This window comes from Rhopilema esculentum, chromosome 10 (genome assembly GCF_057945365.1).
Source record: "Rhopilema esculentum isolate cy_ngs chromosome 10, ASM5794536v1, whole genome shotgun sequence".
In the NCBI taxonomy this organism is placed as follows: Eukaryota; Metazoa; Cnidaria; class Scyphozoa; order Rhizostomeae; family Rhizostomatidae; genus Rhopilema; species Rhopilema esculentum.
In genome coordinates, this window is record NC_142824.1 from 5838208 (window position 1) to 5861722 (window position 23515).

Genomic DNA, 23515 nt, shown 5'->3' on the forward strand with positions numbered 1-23515 from the left:
CCCTGACCAGGATCGTTCCGAATCACATGAAAGTCCGAATCCCTTGTTAGGAGGTAGGCGGCTGAGATATTTTCTACGTTGTTCAAATTATTTTACTCACCACTTTATCTATAGGTTTATTTAAAGATTTTCAAAACAAAAATTAACAAGCTCCTCTCCTCTAGGCTCGTGTAAATCCCATATGCATATTGGACCCAGGGAGGCCGGAACGACCAAGGAGCAAGGTGGAAAGGGCATGGGTTCAGTAAAGGGGCATTACAATAATTAAAGCTTCTTCATATTCTTTCGTAACTGTCATTTTATTACGATTTCTATAGTCATCTTGAACACTGGCTAACTTTCTGCATTAGGAATTGTTTTACAAGCTTTGTAAAATGTCGTCATGAATAAGGCACTATAGCCAGAAATTGATATGAATCTCTTTGCAAATTGCGAAAGGCAAATGTCAAGAACTTAAAGCCTCCCCCCCCCCTTAAAGGAAAGATTCCTGCCAAAAATGCAATCTAGTAGTTCTTTATTTATTAAAAAAGGTGACAGCAAGTTCCAAGATGATTAATGACGCTGACTGATTTGATCATTGACGTCAAGAGCGTTCGCAGTAGCGGCGCCACGGGGGGACTGGAAGGACACGTCCCCCCAGTTCTCGGCAGGATCAATTTTGTATTTCGTCTAAATCCGATGAGAAAATATTGGGGGAGGGGTATTGTTTTGGCAACGTACTTTTTGTGGTGTAATCCCATGATTTTGAAACTGCCTTTATATAGCGAAAAGTGAGTCATGGGCGTTCCCTTCAGGTGAAAATGGCGTTCCTTGTTAGTAAAAGGGCGTTTTCTGGTGCTGAAAAGGGCGTGGCCTAAAATCTTTTGTTTTGTCCCCCCTAGAGCGTATTGGCTGGCGCCGCCATTGAGCGTTCGGAACTTGAAAAGGTGGCAAACAGAAAATAATTGGCAAGAAAGAAAACCTAAAGAAGAAAACAGGCAACCCCCATGAAGCTGGCAGAGGGAATGGTCCGAGGGTTTGGATCTGATGCTCAACATCTTTTGATTCTGACGTCGTTGGATTTGATGCTTGTTTGCTAAAACTGCATGATGGAATTAATGGACTGCATAACTAGAGTGGTAGTATGAATGAAAGGCGTAGCTTAGGACACAAAAAACTCAAAAGACATTTGATTCGCGTGCCTTGAATGTGATATATCTTATCATTTATACTACTAGTCATCCGGAACCCAGTCTCAATTACCACACAACCAATAAGATTCACTCTATGCTACTTCTTAAAGGTGAATTGATATAATATAATCATCAAAGCTCACTGATATATAATATTTCGTTTTATGATCATATTTCTAATAGCACCCGTTTAATCTAGTCTCTTAGCATCAAACCAAACTTAGTGCGGAAAGAGGGGTGGACCAGTCGTAGATAGAATTAAGATAGAGATGGGTTGGGAATTTTTACCTATCACTATAACTAAATAATGAAGTTTACAACGAAAGCACGCTCGACTGGCTGGCAAAAATGCCACTGTCCTTTTTTGCCTGATTCAATGAATGCATGCAAAAGTGTCTTGCTTTCAGCAATTTTTATTCCTGGTTTTAGGGTATGTTTTTGGTCTATTTTCATTCAATATACAGTGAATCTGGCCAGCAACAACACTGTTTCGTAACTGAAATATTCTGGAGCACGTCTCGATCTATAATGCTAAAATTAAAAGCACCAGCTATTATTCAATGCTAGTTCAAAACCCGAACATTACATTTTCGAACAGTTTGCGGTCCTTTAGTGCACCGTTTATTTCCTGCTAGAAGTTCTACGCATCAGCTATAATTCAACGCAGGTTCAAAACCCGAACATTGCAATTTTAAGACCGTTTGCAGTCCCTTAGTGCACCATTTATGTAAAGTTAGAAGTCAAAAGCACCAAATATGATGCAACTTTAAAACCCGATATTTACATTCTAGAAATGCTTGCGGTCTCAGAGTGCACCGCTTATGTCCTGTTAGAAGTTAAAAGTGGCAATAATAATCATAATTTGTTGATTGCTATTACAATATGCTATTTGTTATCAGAAAATGCTGTTTTCTGTACGAATTTCTTCAAATTTTAAGTTCAATAGTTTATAAAACAAACATTTTTTGAATAAAACATAGACAATTTTGGATTACAAAGATGCGGACATGATTTTTTTCAGAAATAGATGGTTGGAAAACATTGACTTCTGATTGAAAAGAAGAGGTTCTATTAGCAGGCAACCAATTTTCATTGTTGACACAATATTCTGATAGCAAACGACAAATCCTTCTTGGCGTGTCCTAAAACGTTATGTTCAACAGGTTACGCGGGCCAACTATTGGACCTTAAACGGCATCTTGCACAGAAACCAGTGACACTCGAAAGTGTTGATATCCAACTCTCTCCAGCAGATCTTTTGGCCTTGATTCAGAAGATGCAGCGTTGAGCTCACAAACACTAGTGTAACCAATGCGAATATGTTCCACGTTGAAAGATGCGCACTTGCAAACACCAGAGTTGAGACAGGTGGAGCATTTCCTGAAGCACTCCTCCACAGATCTGACACTATACTTCGCAAGGACGTGACCAACAAGAGCTTTGTTTGTCAGAAGCATGTTAGTTTCAAAGGAAAAAGAATTTCTTTCTCTTTCGATTTGGTTGACTGCAATAGAAGATATCATGAATTAACACTTCGTCCAGAACCTAAAACGTTCAGAAAACTTTTTTCAAACTTCAGTTTGATGAAAAGCGTGGACAATTTTTAGCGTCATGAATACTTAGATCACAAATTATTTTTGATATCGTATTTTGCATTGCTCAAGGATTAAAAGAGGCATGGCATGTTCAGAATGACATGGTATGAACAAACAAAATGTCCGTAAATTCTTAGTTTGACTAAACTATTTCTCTTATTTTATCTTAGTGATAGAAGCTTTTTAAGGGCCATTTTCCACAAGGATAAATAGTCCAGTCAATCTATGTCATAAATTTGGTCAACCTGGAATAAATTGCAACAGAATTCATTTTACTCTTTTTCGCATCTCCAAACAGTCAAGAACAACATACTAAAAACTTACTACAATAGGATGAGGCAAATTTTCAGAAACTGGTATTAAACTTTGGGTGTTTTTTCACCTTAGCCGCAAAATTTTGCCGAAAAGTATTTTAGGGAAGATTTAATAAATTGACCACAACAATTGCGTTTCGAGTCCGAGTAACTTAAAACGTTCCATTTATATATTACGTGTCAAATTATCCTTAAATTTATGCAACAATTGATGACGTCACTTACTTTTTACTTCTATGACGTCACATAAGTGACTTCTATGACATAGACATGACTTCTATGACGCCTATTTTGTGTGTCATAAGACTTGAATAATCCAACTTTTATTTGGTCAAGACCAAATTTGGTAAAGGAGTACATTTCAAGTAGAAGTTGAACGTCACTCAAAAAATCAGCATATTAAACAGCAATTTTAAACAATATTATCGATTTGCAAATCAGTGTCAATTTCCCCAGGATCTTGGCAGTTCATACATGAAACTCCTCGACATTCACCACACATGCCTGAGCACTTAAGTCCATTCTTGTAACATGTACACCTGGAATTCCTACACTCTTTCTTGCAATTGCACCTGAAAAGCTTTAGCAAACTAGGTGGTGCAGGAGGCTTCGAGGTATAATGTGGAAAGAGTTTCCCTTTTTTGGCTACCCAGCCCCATTCTTCTGGGTTGAGATCGTCTCTTCCTTGCCAGACTTGAACTTGGTAATAGACACGCATGGAATGGAATGACGTGGCTGCTCATGTTGGAGGTAAGCTTTCTGGTGATACCATTTTCATACTTGTGGCAATTATTTCACAGAACCTTGTGAGACGAAGCTTGTCGAGTGTCGTGCATCCTTTTCCACCATAAACAATAAGCAACGATTCCTCTCCTGCTGCAATGATCTCTTCTCTTGTCGATGATGGTCTGCTAAACGTCTCACTATGGAATTGGAATCGTTCTTCTTTTTTGAACTTCTGCAGCGCTACACCTTTGCCAATTGAAAAAAAGTGCAAAGTGGTATCGCAACCTAATAAGACATGGATAAATAAAATGGCCTCACATAATGCTGGTCCTAGCTTCGATTTCGAATACTTAATGTCCCAAAACTTTGTTGGACCTCTGGCTCTTGCTTTTGGCTCCTTAATAAATTTGCACAGTATTTCTACCATTTCCATGCACTGGAACCAAAGATTAGCAGTCCTAGAAGAAGACAAATTGCTCTTGTAGGTTTCCATTCTTTCAAGAATGTTTCGGAAAACCTCTTTTCCATCTAGATCATCTGCAGTTAGTTCTCCTGCGATTGTACTGTCAAGTAAATTGGAAATCTGAGTCAAATCCAAATTATCTTCAAGACAAAACAGCTCTGATGAATTATCGATTTCCACTTCATTATCTGTTATTACAGGACATTCATAGATTTCGGACATCATTATTGCATGCAGCGAAGCAATAACCAAAGGATGACCTCGCACTGCCCTTGAGATTCCTTTCCCACTCATCATATGTGGCACAGTGTTCTCAGCGTAGACACACTCAAAAATTGTTTGCAGTCCTGAAGATGTCATTAGATGTCCAATGGATCCTAGGAAACTCATCGAGGTGTGAAGACCACCAAGCCGGAAAACTATTTCTTTCAAAGGGCTTTCATCGTCCTCATTCCGTTGAATGTCAATGCCTTGCCAGTACAACGGCTGATCAAACGTTAGTATTGGAGACGACTTGTAACGCTTGGCCTGATCTGCGACAAAATGCATTGTTGATAGAATGCATGATTCGTCACTAGATTTCATATCAATTATTGGCATGAAAATGACTGACGATTGCCCAGTATGCTCACCTTTATGTACCATTTGCATGGAACCATTCCATAACGGTCGAAGGGGTTTCAGCAACCATGCACATTTCCAAAGAATGTCAAAACTTTCTTCTGTATCATTAGCAAAAAACTGCTGCAAATTTCCATATTTTAGAAAGGTAGTTTCCTGTTCTTACGAAATATATGTGTCTCGATACTGGCTATTTGGATGATATCTGTTGACTTTATGTTTACCTTAGGTACTAGTTTGGTGGCATTTACCCGTGGTGTAACAGCAGCAATTATTCCCATTCCGTGAAAAGCATTCAGCCCATCAATTGTTCTAATGTTATGGTCAACATTATCAGCAGCAAATTGAATAAAAGACTCATTATCAAGTCCTAGGATTTCGGTTCCTTGATGAAAAGCAGCACTTCTTTCAAATTTTTGAACTTCTGTATAAGAAGAGCAGAAACCATGATTGTACAAGGAGTCAATCAAGAACCTTGAGCCAAATTGTCTATGCAATTGCACCCCAAGACCAATCTGTAGGGGAGCAATTATTGCTTTGGGCCTCACTGCTTGCATTATTGCCTGTCTAATAGAGGCAACTCGAATACCACTGATTTTAGCAATAAACATTTTTTCAAGAAGTAGTCTCAATGATGGAGGGAGAAATTCATTACAGCGTGTGCGTGATTCTATATCTTCCGTCGATGGTTAGAATCCTGATGAACAGTCAGATTCCTTAATTTCGTTTCTCAAAAGGTTGGCAGCAGTTACGATGATACGGGATTTTTCAGCTTCTTCGTCATCTGACTTAGAACTTTTGTAAAAGTCATGAAGAATCTTTCTGGCTTTTGATCTGAAAGTTACAACATTTTGTTTTCCGTTGATCTCGGTGAAAACTATCTCTTCCTTAAAATGTTCAACGAAACGATTTCTTAGCCACTTTGAAGTGAATGCGTGACTTGAGGAGTGGCTAAGATGATTTTGCATTAATAGCAAGTGGTCATTGACCGTGATTTGTTCATCATCATTGTCTTTCAAGTATTCTGCAACAAATACGAATGCTGATTCCCGATTTTAATCTGAAGGTCGGCCTCTTTTTAAGCTTGGTCTCGACTGTGTGCCATCCTTATACAGTTTTGGAATACCTTTTCCAGTACGAAAGTTTGCACTACAAGCTTGGTGATATACAGCATCTTCTGAAGCTTTCAAGAATAATAAGCCTCAGTGACTTTTCTTGTATCTAATGCATGTAAAAACTCATCAGAAGTGCTAGACCTGTGTTTGACTGCATAAAGAAACATTTAAGACCCATTTTTCCCAAACAACTGCAGCCATCTTGGATTTAAGGCAACCATTTTGGATCAAATTACAATAAAAATTTCTCTAAAATTATTTTTAAAGCACCTTTCCTATATAGAAAGTATTTTTTCATTAAAATTGCAAAATTATAACTGTAGCACTGTAGTGTGCAAATATTAGATTTTTCAATATTTATGAAAATTTAGGGAAGCTTTTGGGGTTTACCTCTCAAAATGAGCAGTGGTATTCTGGGAAATTGCCTCAACCCTTTGTGGTAAGTTTTTGATATGTTGTTTTCGGTAGAAAAAGGAACTCAAAACACTTGAAACCATTTCTGTTACAATTTATTCCAGGTCAAACAACCGAATGACTGGACTAAAAGTGCGCAACTCGAAATGATCTCAAAACATAATTGCTACATTTTTGATGTCATGGGGGATCTCGCAGTATCAAATTGGTTAGCAGTAACTTGCTTTCTCTTAGACACACGGAAAGGAGCCTAAGGACCGTGGTCACATGGATCATATGTGGTACTGGGAAAGCGGTCGGTGACAAATGTAACATTGAGCTTGATTTAAACAGTTGTCAGTGGCTTCAGCAAAAGAAAATATTGTCAACAACTATGAATGTCCGTGATTTGAATTCATTCCTAATCGAAAACGTTTTATCAATTAAACATAGCGTATTTGTACTTCACATGTAAAAGCTTTTGACCAATGAAAACATAATGAGTAATTAGAACCAATATAGGGTAGCTCACTTCTAGCCAAAGGTCGCATTTCAATCACTTGGCTACATGGCCCTTCGCCTGCTCCTGTAATACCACAAACCTTGAACTGGTAAAACTCCAATTCAAGGCTGCGGAAAGTGTGGTACAAATATGTCCGGGTAGTTGAAGTCCAGTCTGGCGAGTCTGATTTCTTGCGATAATAAATCTTGTAGGTCAGACTACCTTCGTGGTTTTCCACGGGTATGGCGTCCCATTCTATTCTGATTTGTCCAAGCCCTGGGCGCTCACCTCTGAGGTTCCGTGGCTCTGCACTAGGAACTAATTAATAAGAAAATTGTTATGTCATGACATAATATGGTTTCATATGATAATAGTTGCTACTAATATGAAACATTGTGATATAGTGACTTAAGACATGACATGACATGACATGACATGACATGACATGACATGACATGACATGACATGACATGACATGACATGACATGACATGACATGACATGACATGACATGACATGACATGACATGACATGACATGACATGACATGACATGACATGACATGACATGACATGACATGACATGACATGACATGACATGACATGAAATGACGTGACAAATGACATGACATGACATGACATGACATGCACATGACACACGGGATAATTAAATGGTACTATGATATTACCAATATCGTAAAATTGCATTAAAAAACCATCCTTACCATTCTCTCCCGTTCGATATCGAGAATAGCTTGATTGGAAACTGTAATTCCGTTTTATTGCAGGATCACTATCACGAGTAATGCCGTTGATAGTTCCAAAATGATTAGCAAAACATTCGTAATAGGTATAGTTATTAAGACCAACCAAAAGTCTATTTTGTGTGAGCGAAGTAGCAATGTGGAACGTCTCTATCAATACGGTCCTTGTATCATCGAAGCAAAGAATTTCGTAATTTGTTATAGGAGTCCATCTGTCAGCGTGACTGAGTCTTGTCCCAGATGAAAGTGAAACACTCAAAGCTGTTGCATTGTGCACTGCAAGTTGTGGAGTAAGAATTGTGTAGCTTGTCTGAGCTGAAATTTAAAACAAAATTTGTCAACTTCATCATAACAAATTTCGCAGAACAAGAAATTTTTCCAAAAATTTTAATAGCAGAAAATGTAGTTTGGCGTCATCTTTGATGCTAGAAAGTTGTCACAAGCAATTGTTGGACTGTCTAAAGTGTACAAAACGGTTCACGAATGAACTTATCAATATACGTTTACAAAAAGGCATTTCCAATAGCGTTTCAAACAGCACCTAGAGTTTAAAAGAACCATCTAGATAATGACAAATCGGTCGCTATTCATCAAAGAAATCCGCTGCTACATTTCACTGCAATATAACGAGCAAATTTGTAACTATATCCTTGCTTTATGTCCTAATTCCTATGCGCACCTTATGATAATTGCTTATGATAACCTCGTATTGAGTTATTAGGCATATGTCCAATGATATATAAGCGACGAAGTCGCTAGATGTCTAACTCTATTGTTCTCAAGTGAGGCAAAATCACTCATGCGGTAAAAGGGCACAAAGACGATTCCGCATAAGGGCTCAGAATGGGAAAATCCGAAGCTGGCAAACGAAACCAAAAATTTTAGAAAATCTATTTAATTTAGGAAGGTAACATATATTTTGTCAGCTTACCGTATGCATTTAGAAGGTTTTAAGCCATAATTTTTGTTTGTACACGGGTTTTGAGATTTTTAAAATATTTTTTTGCCGTGGCGTTGATAAGGGCACTCTGGTTTAGAGAATATTTATATTTCTAGGAAGATTATTTTTGGGCTTATTTACAAAAATGTCGCGCTTATACAAAAATCTTGTGTTAATTTTTTATCGTAACATTAAGGAACAGTGGTAAAAGAGGTCATCTTCAATCCTGATTCAGCCACGCCCCCTTCCTACAACTAAGTTGGCAAAACAATTTTTCTTTGAAGCCAAGGTACAATACTGTGTCTATTGTTTCCATCAATTTAATAAATTCTTTTAATATTCAGCATTTGCAGAGTACAAAATTCTAATTTTAATTTTTCTTCCAAGTTTTCCACATGTAGACCTTTTATTTTAAATCACATTTCAGAGATATCTAAGTGACAGATAAAAACCTGTTTAGGCTAATTGAAAAAACCAGGTTCTTATACACGGGTTTTTACTGTATACCACAAACTACGTTTCAATTTGTGCAAAGTTTTCCGAGAATTAAATTGTGATGTAATTTTCAAAAATTTTCCACAGCACAGGCTTTTGTTTAAACATGTACCTGCACAATGGCAAAAGGCCAGAAATTGAAACATCATATCTGAAATAGAACCGAATTGAAGCAATATTCCGTTTTTCGTTGATGATTCTACGCGTAATATCAGCCTGTTTTTAAGGTACTTTTGCAAATTTCTATGCAAGGACGATTTAGATGTTCAGGACACATTTTGACTAAATTGGCACCGTCCCTTGCTACATTTAAAAAATCCATATGAGAGGTACATTTTATTTCTATATTTAGTTCTGTTATGCTCTTTTTGATTTTAACTTATTGTACATTGTAATTCTTTTTAATTAAGGCTTTTCTGTTTTTGCACAGGTCGATTTGTAAAACAGTTATTTTTTTATTACTGAAATCTGTAAATCTGTATAAATATTTAAAAATGAAATGAAATGAATAAATGAAAATGCTTCAAACCAATCATTTGACATACACACCTGAAGGTAATACGTTTGAACTGAAAGTGACTGTTGAAATGAATTGCTCATATTTGTCGTATCGGTTAATTTTTAATGATCCAGCGCCAATAAGCCATACCCGGATGCAAAACGAGGATCTGTCCAATACTCCCACGGGCGTGACTCCATTTCCGGTAAGAAGCCTGTGAAAAAAGGCAATTTTCTTCTAAAAATGACTTCAAATTACATTTGCGTACAAATCGAGTGCCGATAAATCCAAATCCCAAAATGGAATAAACTGGGGATTATTTCCAATTGAAAAAAACAAACTAGAGAAGAGGTCGTTTATCGAAAAGCCTACAAGTTGTCTAGATAAGAAAAGACAACACTCCTCTAAAGCTAACCCCCCCCCCCCCCCCCCCGAAGAAACGTAGATATAACACTTCCTCCTCTTATATAACAAGTACAAATGGCACTAAAAGGCACTATGTCCCGTCAATCAACCGTTCTGACTTCGAGAATAGTGTTTAAACAGCAACAGTGTTTGAATTCGAGAAAGAATTGAATATTAGTCGATTGGCTCCGTAACAATAGGTCTATTGTATCGTCTAACCAATAGGAATTTAAATGGGCAGTGAAATGCGTCGGGACATAGTGCCTCTACCCACATAATTATTAATCCTGCTTTTGGTTTTTACTTTGCTTAGCCCTTTCCCCAAAAAAATTTTGTGCCCCCCCCCCCCCTCTCCGCTTCAATTTGTGATATGTTCGGTGGTCCCTGCATTAAACGCTAAGCAAGCCTCGAAAAGAAAAAGTTATAGATAGACTGCGGCACGCTGCTTGAAACACTGGGTCACAACGTGTGGAATAACATCAACAAACGATCGCAAAGGATGCTGGTCAATGGTCGGTCTTAAATGCAATACTTACAAAACACTCTCTGCTCCCAATGAGAGTTGGAATTTGCAGGATACTTGACACGAGAGTTCAAAACTATAGTTGCTCGTGTATGGTGGAATGACCAATCCACTGTAAAGAGTGGCTTTGTCGCTTTCTCCACTCGATATATAATTTGTGTAGAAGTAATCCAGAGGTTCAAAAGGCATTGTGCTTATGAAGTTGTCAAAAAACGAGCTAACGTTTTGATCGACCCCTGCCCGATCGTAATCATGTCGTAGAAGGAAATTTCTGTCATACAAATCTGAAAAAAGAGAAACAACTTACAACCCCTAACAAGTCTTCTACACAACTAAAAAGCCTTTGGTTATCATCGTGTCTCTTAGTGCAATAAATATTTTATTTCTTTTAAACGTTTTAATTCATTTAAGGCATATATTCGTTATGTTTGATTAATCCCATTCTCAAAGTGGAATTCATTATTTAAGAAGAGTAAACATGCTTTTAGTGACCCCTTAGACCTCAAGACTCCAGGGCAATTTGTCCCGGCCCTCCTCTCGACGGCCCAGCCTTTAAATTTACTAGCCCTTTTAAAAATGGCTAAGCAGAAGATGTTATAACGGCATAATGCACTAATTCGACTCACTCGACACGAGATCCAAGCGATACAATTTTCTCTTTTTTATCAAGATCAAACCTAAGGCATTCATACTACTGTGCGGGCAAATCTAAACTACGAACAGATGCGGAAATTGTGGGGGTATGGAGGGCTCGAGCCGTATGGAGGGCATCATATTTTCATGAGCAAGAGTTAATCTTTTCCTTTAGAGACTGCCATTTAACCTTACCCGTCCGGCAGTCTTTTTTAGCAAACTAAGTTGAGGAGCAACTTCATTTCCAATTGTTTAATTTTCCTCCCCCAGCAGATTTCCTTCAAAAATGCTATGTTGAGCATTTAGGCCCTGTTCACACTGTAATACTGCTAATTTTAACAAACTAAGTTGAGGAGCAACTTCATTTCCAATTGTTTAATTGTCCTCCCCCAGCAGATTTCCTTCAAAAATGCTATGTTGAGCATTTAGGCCCTGTTCACACTGTAATACTGCTAATTTTAGACCTTTCTCTCTAGTCCATTCGTTTGATTTTCCTTACCTAATCACTCTTGTTTATCTGTAACTTTCCTTGCTCGTTCCGCATTTTTCTATCACGTGTATTAGGATAATTGTAGAAAGTGTGGATTTGTAAATAATGCATGTTCTTAAAAGTGCAGCATAAAATACCAATTGAAACGTCTAAGAAAGAAATGGGAATATTTTTCCAATTCGCCATGAATGCCCAATCCCAGCCTTATGAATTGCACTCATTTTTTATAAGAAAATTGCGATAAGAAAAAAAGCAATGGATAATAAAGAAGGATTGAGAAACTTCAGAGCTCGAAGCTTCAGTACATGAGGAGAAAAATCAATTGCTCTTTAGGATATTGTTGTGTGCAATTTTGAAGTAAGATGGACTGTGTATACAGCTTTAACTTCAAGACATCATCTCAATTTAGTTTGCTTTTATGACTTGCTTCAAAAAAGACACTGAGCCTTAAGACCAAGACCAAGATTATGATTTCCTGCCCGTAATGTACTTTGGGATTTTATGTGATATCTTTCAGTAGATTTAAAAAAGTTATAAACCATTTCAACAAAGGTGTTTTGAATTGGAGAAGCATTGGAAAGATTGCTCTCAAGGCTGCAGCAGCTGAACGATTATAAGCCTCCCGGTGGTAGCTAGGAGGAACATTCAATTGGGAATGTTGCATAAAAGGGACTAAAGTCCTCCTCAACCTTTTTGCAATAATAGGTTAGAAAATGTTTTGAAAGTTTTCTCTAACGAACGCATTAGTAGCAGTTCTGCTGGGAACACGTTTTTGTTCTTTTTGATGGTGCTTTATCCTTTGTCATAAATTTGTATTTTATCTAACTCGGTTTTGTATTTTTATGTTAATTGAAATCTTCTCGAAATCGTTATGTTCATGAATAGGGACAGAAAAAAGCAAATACTTTCTGAAAGGAGTGGTTTCCGGTGTTTCAAAGGGCGTGGCCGTAAAAAATTTAGGGGCAAGCCTGCTAGTCCCGTTCCAGCCACTCCCTTGTGGGCTGGTGCAAGTGTGACCTGATCTAGCGTAATATTAACATGATATTGGCCAAAAATCGTCATTTAGCATAAAATCTAGCATAATTTGAAATCTAGCATAACTCTGGCATAATTCTGATATTATTTAAAAGAAACATTGTTTCCATTGATCCATTGTCTATCGTTACCTAATGCAAACACTTTACACCAGCATCTGTGGTTTCATTTTGGGAGTAAATTGTGACTTTCCACCTCCACCTTCAGGATATTGCCAGTTGTTTTGAATGGTTGGCAGCCACATATTTTGTCGTTTGCAGCCAAATGCAGCCAGCTAAACGCAGTATACAAAAAAGCTAAATTTTTGCTAATTATTGGGAGTGATACCGTAATCAAAATTTGCTTTGTAGGTTACAAAAGTTTTCACTTGTTTTGATCTAAACTGTCTGTTATCTTTTGCTTTGTTTCATCATTCATCATTTGCAATTTTGAAATTATTTTAAATTTTTTTGAATATTATCTGTGCAAACATTTTTGTTTCCTTTGCATTTTCGTTGTTTTTTGCAACATGCTGCCAGAATTCAGCCAAATTTTGCTTCTTCGGCCAAATCAATTTATGACGGCCAAGGGGTTTTGAGAAACTGCCAAAATGGAGAAATTTGGCCATCAAACCATAGATCTAAATTGCCTTTTTGTTTATGAAGAATGAGTACACTGGGTTGTCAAAAAGGCCAAATTGCAACTCTGGCCACTTTTGATATTCTGAGCATGCATTAGCCTCTTTCTCGAGTAGGGTTGCCTTGATTTGAAATCTAGCATAATTTTTGCAAATCTAGCACAATCTTTTGACGAATTTGGCATAATTCCAAAATTGAAATCTGGTGCGTGGTTTCTGCATTACAAACAAGATGGGGGTAAAGATCATGCTTTCGAACTGGGCGAAAAGAGAATAAGAAGAAACAAGCACAATTTGTACATCGGTGAGAGAAAAGTTTATTTGCCATCTGTAACGAGGTTTTCGTTCAAAGTATCAAAGCTTTTTGAAGAACAGATTTGATGGCAAAGAATTTGATGGGCTGAATGCAGTTAAAAACTTTCCATAAGTAAACAAGACTTTAGAAAGTTTCACCCAGCTTTTGTCCCGGACATCGCAGCAATCCCTAATTCTGTCGATGCAGAGAGGCTGATTCCCACCTACAACAAAATAGAAGCAGGTGGGGAAAGCAGCATAGCTCCAGAAAACTTATCAAATAGATCTCCAAGTTTCGAGTTCCGAGAAAAGCTGCAAGGATATGGTTTCAAAAAACCAAAAAATACCAAAGTCTGGGAAGCAAGGCTGATTTAAGGGAGTTTTTGATGGTGAAAGGAAAAAAATAACTTTGACAGAGATCCGAACAAACCATGTAAAAGAGTTTCTTTTCGCTAACTTTTTGCTCACGTACAGGGGCGAAACTTCACTATTTTCATTAGGGGGGTATGAAGCTTAGTTGCCCGACGAAAGGGCGTGGCATGCTTGATGAAAGGGCGTGTCCTACATGAACTTCATTTTTAGAGCACATCGCCTCAAGGGTTGAAATCATCGGGAAGCCCGAGAGATGGTCTTTAGACTCAGGCTGTTTGTTTTAAGTCAAAAAATATACCTCTAGTTTTTCTGTTGTTGGCTATAAACATTTGTTTCCGAAAAGCAAGCATTTGTAAGGCCTGTCTTTTCTATAAAAGGAAAAAGTCTTCACTTTCTAAATCACCTAGCTATTAAGAAAGCAATTCAAAAAAGAGATTGAAGTAGGGTCTCAATTTTATCAAAGTGGAACACCAAAAAACAGCTTGGAGATTTCGGAATTTAGAAACAGCTACGCAGATTACAATGTTTCAACAAAAAAGAGCTTCAGTTGCATTCTCTGAGTTTCATTTTCAATTTTCGGTTGCTCCAGAAGAATTTCAATATTTTTAAACACCCAAGCACAAAGTACGTATATCTAAATTCACCATAACAAAATCCCTCAAGCAAATAAAAGTTTTTTATTGGAGGTATTTTACAGGTATACCTATCATCAAAGCTCAATTTTCATGTTTTCGTAATCATGGATATTGTTCAGAAATAGAATAAACTCGAAAGATTTTTGCAATTCATATCTTAACTAAAATTTCTTGATAAATTTTATATTATTTCCCGCTTGAACTGATTAAAACTTTCTGTTACTTGTTATGGTTATTCAAATTTTTTTAGTTAAAAAACTTTGGCGTCTGTATGACCATTTTCTAGCGAAGGGTGCAATACTTTCAAACAGTAAGTGTAAAACCTTAAGAGAATTTTGGGGCATATCTCCTTTTGGATATATTGTTGTGAAATGTATGATTTCATAAATGAAAGTTTCATACATTTGGAAAAGAAAATATTGATTGGTTTTCTCAACAACGTATTCCGAGATGGTATATCCTTCATGCTTTGATTCATGATGCTTCTAACTGTCTCCAAGCTCCGAGGCATGATGGAAAATTTAGAAATCACAACAAAAGATTTTGAAAAAAGCTCACTTGTTTTGCAAAAAGTAGGGGGGAGGGGTATACACAGTGTTCATTTCCTTCTCGCATCAAACACACTTTACTTTCCGTCTATACTTTTGCTGTCGATCAATACTTCAGACTTCATCTCGAGGCGAAGCTAAACATGTGCGCGTTGAGCTCCAGACGAAAGCGCTGATCGGTGGACGGACGAAAGACAGAAATGTATATATGTTGCTGTTCCTTGCCTCGTTTCTGTTTTGTTTTCCCAACTGGGAGGAGATTGAAAAAAAGATGGGGGAAAAGACCATGAATTAAAAAACCAACCTAGGGCAAAAAGTAGCAATAAAAGTGCGACCTAAAGAAAATTTCCAGATTTGCCCGACAGATACACTGGCAGCCATAAATTTGCCCGACAAAATCTGCTTTTTTGAAGATTTGGGGGGTGCAGCACCCCCCCCCCATACCCCCCAGTAGTTTCGCCCCTGCTCACATATTAAGACATCGCTATATGTAGCTAATTTTCTTATTAACCCAAATATAATGTAAAGAATCAGCTTTTGCTACTTATACTTCATTCATTTTAAGAATTTGCCCAATTAGGACACGCTATTTGCACTATGATGGCAGTTTCTATCTTTGCCACCCCCATGATGACAATCCCAGCAAAGTACCATGCCCAATTTTTATAGAAAATGTGGATCTGTAAAAATTTCTTATTTTAGGCCCTGATTATGCCGTTGTTAGCATGCAAGTTATGTAGCTGCCGGGACGATTTCATCGAAAGAAAAGAAGGAAAGATTTAATTAACCGATTTACGTCGCACCATTTAGTGGCCATCATCTGCTTTTAAAAGGTCCTGTGAATCGTTAGCAACATTTTACAACACGATTAATTATTTATCGATTAATTATTTATCGATAACTCTTCAAAGGGTCCTATCATAGATTTGCGGGTCCAAGGCCTCGACCCTACTTCTAGACGCGGCCTACGGATTTGGCAATTAATTTTGCGTCTTCAGCATAAGATGCGTTTTGCATTTTTTCGTGTAAATTGGCAACCCTTACGGCTTTAAGGATCTGGATGCGTTTCCAAGAATTTATGCAGTGAAGGTCATTGATTGATTGATTGATTGATTGATTGATTGATTGATTGATTGATTGATTGATTGATTGATTGATTGATTGATTGATTGATTGATTGATTGATTGATTGATTGATTGATTGATTGATTGATTGATTGATTGATTGATTGATTGATTGATTGATTGATTGATTGATTGATTGATTGATTCATTCATTCGTTCATTCGTTCATTCGCTCATTCATTCATTCATTCATTCATTCATTCATTCTTTCATTCATTCATTCGTTCATTCATTCATTCATTCATTGATAGGAATCGAGTATTACAAATACAAATGCATAATATATGTACACGATATCTTTGTTCTTTTCGGAGATAAGCAAAAGTCTTTAAAAAATCTAATGACTTACCAATATTGCGGTGAAGGCTTCTATTGTCAATGGGGTCACATATTGAACCATTGGGAAATGTCACACCAATTCGGGCAAAATTTGTGCTGGGGAGCAACATTTCGATTTTGTACCGAAAATCTGCTCGTAGATACAGCGACAGCGATGGGCTAGGAAAAAACATTTCATCATATTCAACTTCCCGTTGGAAAACCAGCCTGCTTGGTTTTTTAAAAATGAATGGTTGCAGAAAATATTTATTAAACTGTCATCCTTGCCAAACCTCTAATTATCATGAAGTCGTTGATTCATATATATTACCATCTCCGTGTACGAAAACCCGACATACGCCAGAAGTCTCCATGACTCGTTCCACAGATAGAATTGTAAAGAATAGTTCTTACAATGCTGGCATTAAAGTTAATCAAAATTACAAGAGCTTATTCATTATACTCTTGGGCACCAGACAAAGCCCCTGAAAGGAGTCGAATCCAACAGTCGGAGAGTGGTCGATCATCGACTCTTTTATTTAGGTACTGTACCTATAATATTTACGTACATTGAGGTGGAATGCCAAGGCAAGACATGAGACTTCATACAGCAAGCAAACTCATCTCTATTCACACACGTGTTTACATGGTGTCTACGCGTTGCCCAGGGGGCCTGGGACCTACCCTACTACAGTACCCAAGTGTAGAACTTACCACCCTGATAAAATGAGTGTACTTACTTACCATGGCCTCAAAAATTACCTACCATATGTAGTGCCCTAACGGGGGCATTTCGGGCACTATGAAAAACTGAGATGGACCTTATCAGACAAATCTTACTTAAAGCTAATCAAGTAAAAGAGTGTCTTTATGTTCGACTTCTTGTCACTTTACTTCATATCTAGGCAAAAATTGGTGCAGAAATTGGTGAATCTGCAATTTCAATATCAACATCTACAAAAAAATGACAATGAAAAAAGTGGGACATGAATCATTGTGGAAAATTGTTTGGTAACGAAATTGAAAAAATTCTAGCCACATTTGGTGTCATGCACGGTTTGAAAATGTTTTTCATGTTTGCCAGAAAGACTCAAATGAAAAATATCTTGTAAACAAGACTGTCTCTCGTCTTAGCCCTTAGCAGTTGAAGGCTAGGCTATAATATCTGATTTTTTTAACAATTAAATATATAAACCAAAAAACCTTTGATGTACTGTGTGCCAATTTTGAAAAATATACTCTTTGTATAATTTTAAAATAGTCTAAATCTTACCCATCTTAGCCCGACAGACCTTACTAACAAAATACCTATTATAAAAATGATATTCATGGGCCCCATGATTTTCACATGGCCTACGACTAGCCCTCCCCGATTGCTAAGTCTAAGGTAAAATTTACCTTGTGCTGGTAGTTGATGCCTTGGTTGTATGGTTAGCATAAATGCTAAAAGAAGAAGATTTTGAAAAAGTTCCAGTGAATACGTGTTGGCCAGTATCCTTCGGCAAAAAGTATGCCAATATTTCAACTTGGTTGTGTGAAGGTTCATCACTTTTTTTGTAGTCGAAGAAGTCAGTATTTGAAACTCTGTACAGGTATTGTGAAGATGTACCAGATCTCAAATATTTAACTGCACCGGGACCAGTTTGTATCAAAGCTGAATAAAGCAAGAGAATTTAAGATGTTATCGTAGAAGAGAATGGTGATTTTCTTAGTAAAGCAGCTATATTACGAGAGGCAGGGAAATCATACGGAGATTCATCCAATGTTATTGAAGGGCTTCATAAACATAACAAAGGATGCATCACAGTATTTCTTCGCAGCTTTGTTAATAAAATGATTAGCCCACTGCCTAACGCAAGTTTGATTGTATGAGCAAAATGATCCAGCTTCTAGCTTTTGGGCTAGGAGCATGGTTGCCAGATCGGGTTTACAAAAGAAACCCAAAATTGGTCATAAAAAGGGCTAAAAATCCAAAAAATATACTGCACAAGCGTAATATCTTCACGCATGCGCCTCCAGAAACATTTCTTTGCTAATCGTTAAGTCAGGTTGTTACGTTTGACATTTGGTTCAAAATTGTGCAGCATTGCTATTTCAATTAAAAATTTGCTTATTACTTAGGGTGTTAAAGTTTATACAAAACGAAGGACTGTCCACAAAATTTCTGCTGAAAAAGCCCAAAACGACCAACTTTAAGAAATAGGCCAACAACAAATTTGCAAGGCAATTTGTTTCTGAAAAGAGCCAAAATTGGAAAATTTGGCCTGCAAAAGCCAATCTGGCTACCCTGGCTGGGAGGTGAGATCCAAGTGAAATTAATAATTTCTACCTTACATTTATTTTATGAGAAACGCTTTATCCGGGTAAAATGAGATCCTGCGCTCATTCTGTATGATCCCATGGCTTTGGATGAAATTATCCCATGTAGAACACACAGGTGGGTTGGGAGATAGGATAAAATTCTTATCTTTGCGCATGCGTTCGAATGCAATAACAACAAATTACGTGTTGCAGTATCAGGGGAAAGCTGGGAGGTGGGAAAAAAGGAGCCATAAGCTAGAAGGATAGAATTTGTATGCAAACATGCGACAACTTCATCCCACTTACCAGCTTATTGGCGGCAAGGTGGGATAAATTTGCTCATTTAAAGAGGCCATAAGGTCAGCTTGGTAGATGTCTCTATATCTAATATCTAAAACCAACAAATTCGAATGGCAAATTCATTAGACTTTTAAGATTTGAATGCCCTTGATCTCTAGCAAAAGTTAAGTTCAGTACCGTGACCATCAGATTTAACAATAATATAAAGTGAAAAATAGAAAGTTCACTTACGCGAATTTTGATTTTTGTTGACTTGAGAAGCAGCCAGGCGAAATACACTGCACTTGAATGCCATAAAAAGCCATATGAACTGGAAACAGCCCATTGTTGTGATTCCAATATAACCTAGAGGAGTTACCATGAAAGATTTGATCATCAGTAATTCTGAAAATCTGATGAAAACTTTCCATGTTCGATTTTGTTAATCTACGATTACAGACCTCTCTAACACATTGATAATTTGTAACTAGCGAACGTGGTTTACTGAATACGACTAAAATAATCGTATAATAAAAAGGCAAACTAAGAGCCCGTTGACACTACTCTGTTTTCATAAAACGGAGTCAAACTAATCCGTTTTTGCCTTGCGTTCACATTGCTCTGCTACGAAAAAGGAGTCATATGAATGCGCAAATGAAAACGGACACTTTTGAATAAAGTGCGTATTGAATACGCTCCGTTTCCAGTGTAAACAACGAAAACGCAGACATTTGAATACGCTAACAACGGCAACAATATACATATATCAAAATGGTTTTATTACTATATTTCATAGGTTAGGCGTGCAACCAGGATACTTCCCTGTGGGTCCCTTACAAGTGACTTTGAAGTGACTTACGAGTGACAAGAAAAATGTTCTTTTTGAATAAAATTATTGAAATAATTTGAATAAAATTGAAATAATCTTTGCAGACTCAAATTAGTAGTTTAGAATTAAAGATTTAAAGGCCGGTTTCCACTTGATTCGCTCTGGTCGCGCGATTGAGCGAATGGACATTGGAGCATGCGCAAACTGAGCTTCTTCGTTCGCTGCGAGTGGGCGACCATTCGCTGAATAATTCAACTCAGTTGAACTACTGAGCGACTGGTCGCGTTCGCCGGTTCGCTGATTTGTTGATTCGCTTTCACCAAGTTGCACGACCAGAACATGGAGGGTATTTTGCTATTCAGAATACCACCAGTTCTCTTTCAAGAATACCACAAATTCTTTTCTCTAACTAGGCACCTGGAGGCTGATCAATTTAGGAAATTTTTAGATGAGGCTTATACGAGGAGGGTTTTATCAATCACTGGCTCAAGTTGTTATCCTTGTTCTTGTATGCGAACGCCAGGAGAAAGCCAAACCAGAGAATGCCAATGCCAATGCTAAAGTTTGTTCTGACTCGTAATTTGGGGGGATTTCAACAAATTGGGATGAAGCTGAAGCAAATACTGGATTATTTTATTTACCTTTTCACTCTTATTTAAACACAATACCTTATCAGCTATTTGACAAATTAACTAAAAAAAGTAACTAAAGCTGCTCTTCCAAGGGGTCGTGTTTGCGTCGCTCTACCTCAAGAACTCTTTTAATCTTACTTTAAAGGAGCTCAATGAGGCAGAATCTCGTAGTTGTTTTGGGATCTCGTTCCATGTACTTGCTCCCTGGTATCCAAAAGACTTTTTGCTGTATTCAAGACGAAGCAGAGGAATTTCGAAATCATCAATTTTTCTTGTGTTATATTTTGAAAAATTCGAATTTATTTTTGAGGTTCTCTGGGCAGAGTCCGTTGTTTACTTTGCTTGTAGTAATTAGCCTGTCATATTTTGTTAGATTTTGTAGATTGAACCAATCACATACCCAGCCATCTTTGTGCTTTGCACATTCAATCAGTCTGCGTGCCCTGTTTTGCAACCTCTGTAGGGATTCCATTTTTGACAGACTTCCCCAAATGACGCTGCAATATCTAAGATGGCTTTCAATTAATGCTCGATAAACAGTTGCCAATTGTTTCTAGGAAATGATGTTTTTGAGTTTAAATATCGCCCCTAAACCGTTTTTTATCTTTCGCTTTACGGTTTTGAATTGCTCTTCCCAATTCTGAATTTAAAGGATCAGAAGTTTTAAATTTGTTTAACATTTTATTTATCGTTTCCACATCGTCTTTGGATTACCTTAGTCTTCTTCTTTTAAACGTTGATAGTAATCTTGCACACTGTTTCGTAGCTCATTTGTTACCTTATTCCTTAGTTTCTTATACCTAGGCCATAAATTGTGATATTTTTCGGCTCTTTTCTTTGCCTGGTCACGCCCTCTCATTAATTTTTTGATTAAGGGTGAAATCCAGGGTGTGTTGTTACTTGAAACTTTCCTATATTTTAGTGGAGCACCTCAAAATAACTTGATCATTTGAGAACTTATGAGTTTTGTTAATGAGCGGTGCTTCTAAGAAAACGATTTCTTTCATTTATTGCGTCTGTAAGGTACCTAAGTAAATGAAATCAATTTTTTCGGCTCTTAAGGTGCAAACGTCGCGAAAACGGCATAAGAGGTTCCTAGTAATGCAAGAACGACGTTTTGAATCACACGCGCAGAGAAAGCGACTTTTCAGATTTTTTGAAACTAATTTGCTTATCTGACGAATGTTGAGTGACAGAGTGCATAAGTAACAGAGCGAACCACTTTCCGACAGTAATTGTTCGTGATTACGAAGGTGGAAGACGAGACCGGATCAAGGTGGAAGCGTTTGATGCTGCAGCATTAGTCCCTTTCCTGAATAAGTCCCAGATGAAAACAGACGAGAAACGTCCGGAGGCTGAATTGCAGTATCAGGCCCAATTTGGGCTTACTTTTTGGCACTGCTGGCACACAATCCAAAGCCGTAGCAGAAATAATACCAGAACTTAAAAGTAAAGACATTTGACCATCAAAAACCAGTATGGAATTAACATAGATAAAAACGATACGTACCTTACTGCATTTGGTTAGAGCGAGACTGCTATGACCATTAACAGTATTGAAATCCTTGACATCTAATTAAACTATCCCATGTCAATCGACTATGGCCAGTAGCTAAAGTAATGCCTCTATCATTACCTGCCTTGCAGTATTCATTTGCCACTTTGTTGATAAATCAGTGTTTTATATTCAGGGTTACCGTATTTGCATTGGCTTTGATTGAGGGATACATTCGGTAGCTTTGGTAGATATTTCTGAATGCAATAAAGATTCAACCTATTCATAAGTCATAACTCCAAATTGTTAAAAAGTTGTATAGTTTTACCCAATCTGCAAACAACATAATTTGTCTGCCCTGGTTACCAGAAAAGCGTGTAGCCAAGAAGAAGGAATTTATCCTGCAATGCATGATGGGCCGATTGCTGCTATAGTAAATGGATGCATATTATAGGTTTGCGGCTTCAAGACCTTGGAATTCTACGTGAAGCGTACAGATTTAGCAATTGGTATTCTCGGGCTGTGGCTCTAAGATTTGGAGGTTTAGACCAACGCAACAACTTGCTCTGTGAATCAAAGCGAGGAACATATGTTACTCTTTTACATATGTGCGAGAACTTTTTGTGCCATGACACGCTCTGCGTTTATTGATTGATTTAAGATAGTGATGATGATGATGTTATTGACTCATTTATCACAGTCAATCAGTCAAACATTACGTTTGTTTACGGCAGTCAAAAATTGGAGGATAGAATAAAACAATATGTTCCGTCTAATATCAGAAACAAAATTCATCCCCATAGAGAACAGCCACCTCGGTCTTGCAAATCTAAAATTACAACTAAAACCTGCGATTCTGCTATCGGGCAGCATTTACTGGAAAACTCAGATTGTGCTAAAAACTATAATGGCGACATGTTCCGGATTATTGGTAAAGCCCGATCATCGTTTCATCAAGCAGTTTAGGAATCTATCTACATCAGCAAGAAAAAACCGCTATTGTGTAGACAAAAGGAATTCGTTTTCACCTTAGGACTCCATTGGTAACATTCTCAATAGCCAAGAGGCACTGATTGGTTAACCTCAGCAGTCATGTGCTCGCGTTTCTGATTGGCCTTTTTCGATCCACCACTGGGTATATATATTTCCTAGCGTAGAGTTTTCGATCTATGTTCTGACGTTTTTAACTCTAAGAAATGTCAGACGAAAGCTTTAGTTTACTCAAATGTTTGCTTTCTTCAAAGTCATTTTCAAGTTTTGTACCACCAAAAAATTGCTTGAATATGTAAGGGCAAACTTTTTTCTATAGGGTAGGCCAGATAGAATTTTGTCTCTATCTTTTAAGCTACTAAATCAAATTGTAGTCAGGCAGATAGATAAAGTATCAGA

General features: G+C 37.4%; 1 protein-coding gene across 1 annotated transcript; it reads right to left on the bottom strand.

The window, feature by feature from the left end:
- Positions 1-204: 204 nt before the first annotated feature.
- LOC135688385 (uncharacterized) lies at positions 205-23384 on the bottom strand. The gene is made up of 9 exons (XM_065205220.2): positions 22142-23384; positions 19423-19536; positions 17989-18244; positions 16622-16770; positions 10538-10808; positions 9647-9810; positions 7624-7977; positions 6932-7219; positions 205-2676 (listed from the first exon to the last, which is right to left on the bottom strand). The coding sequence occupies exons 2-9, from the start codon at positions 19514-19516 to the stop codon at positions 2360-2362; spliced, it is 1893 nt and encodes a 630-aa protein (XP_065061292.2). The 5' UTR covers positions 19517-19536; positions 22142-23384; the 3' UTR covers positions 205-2359.
- Between the last annotated feature and the right edge of the window lie 131 nt (positions 23385-23515).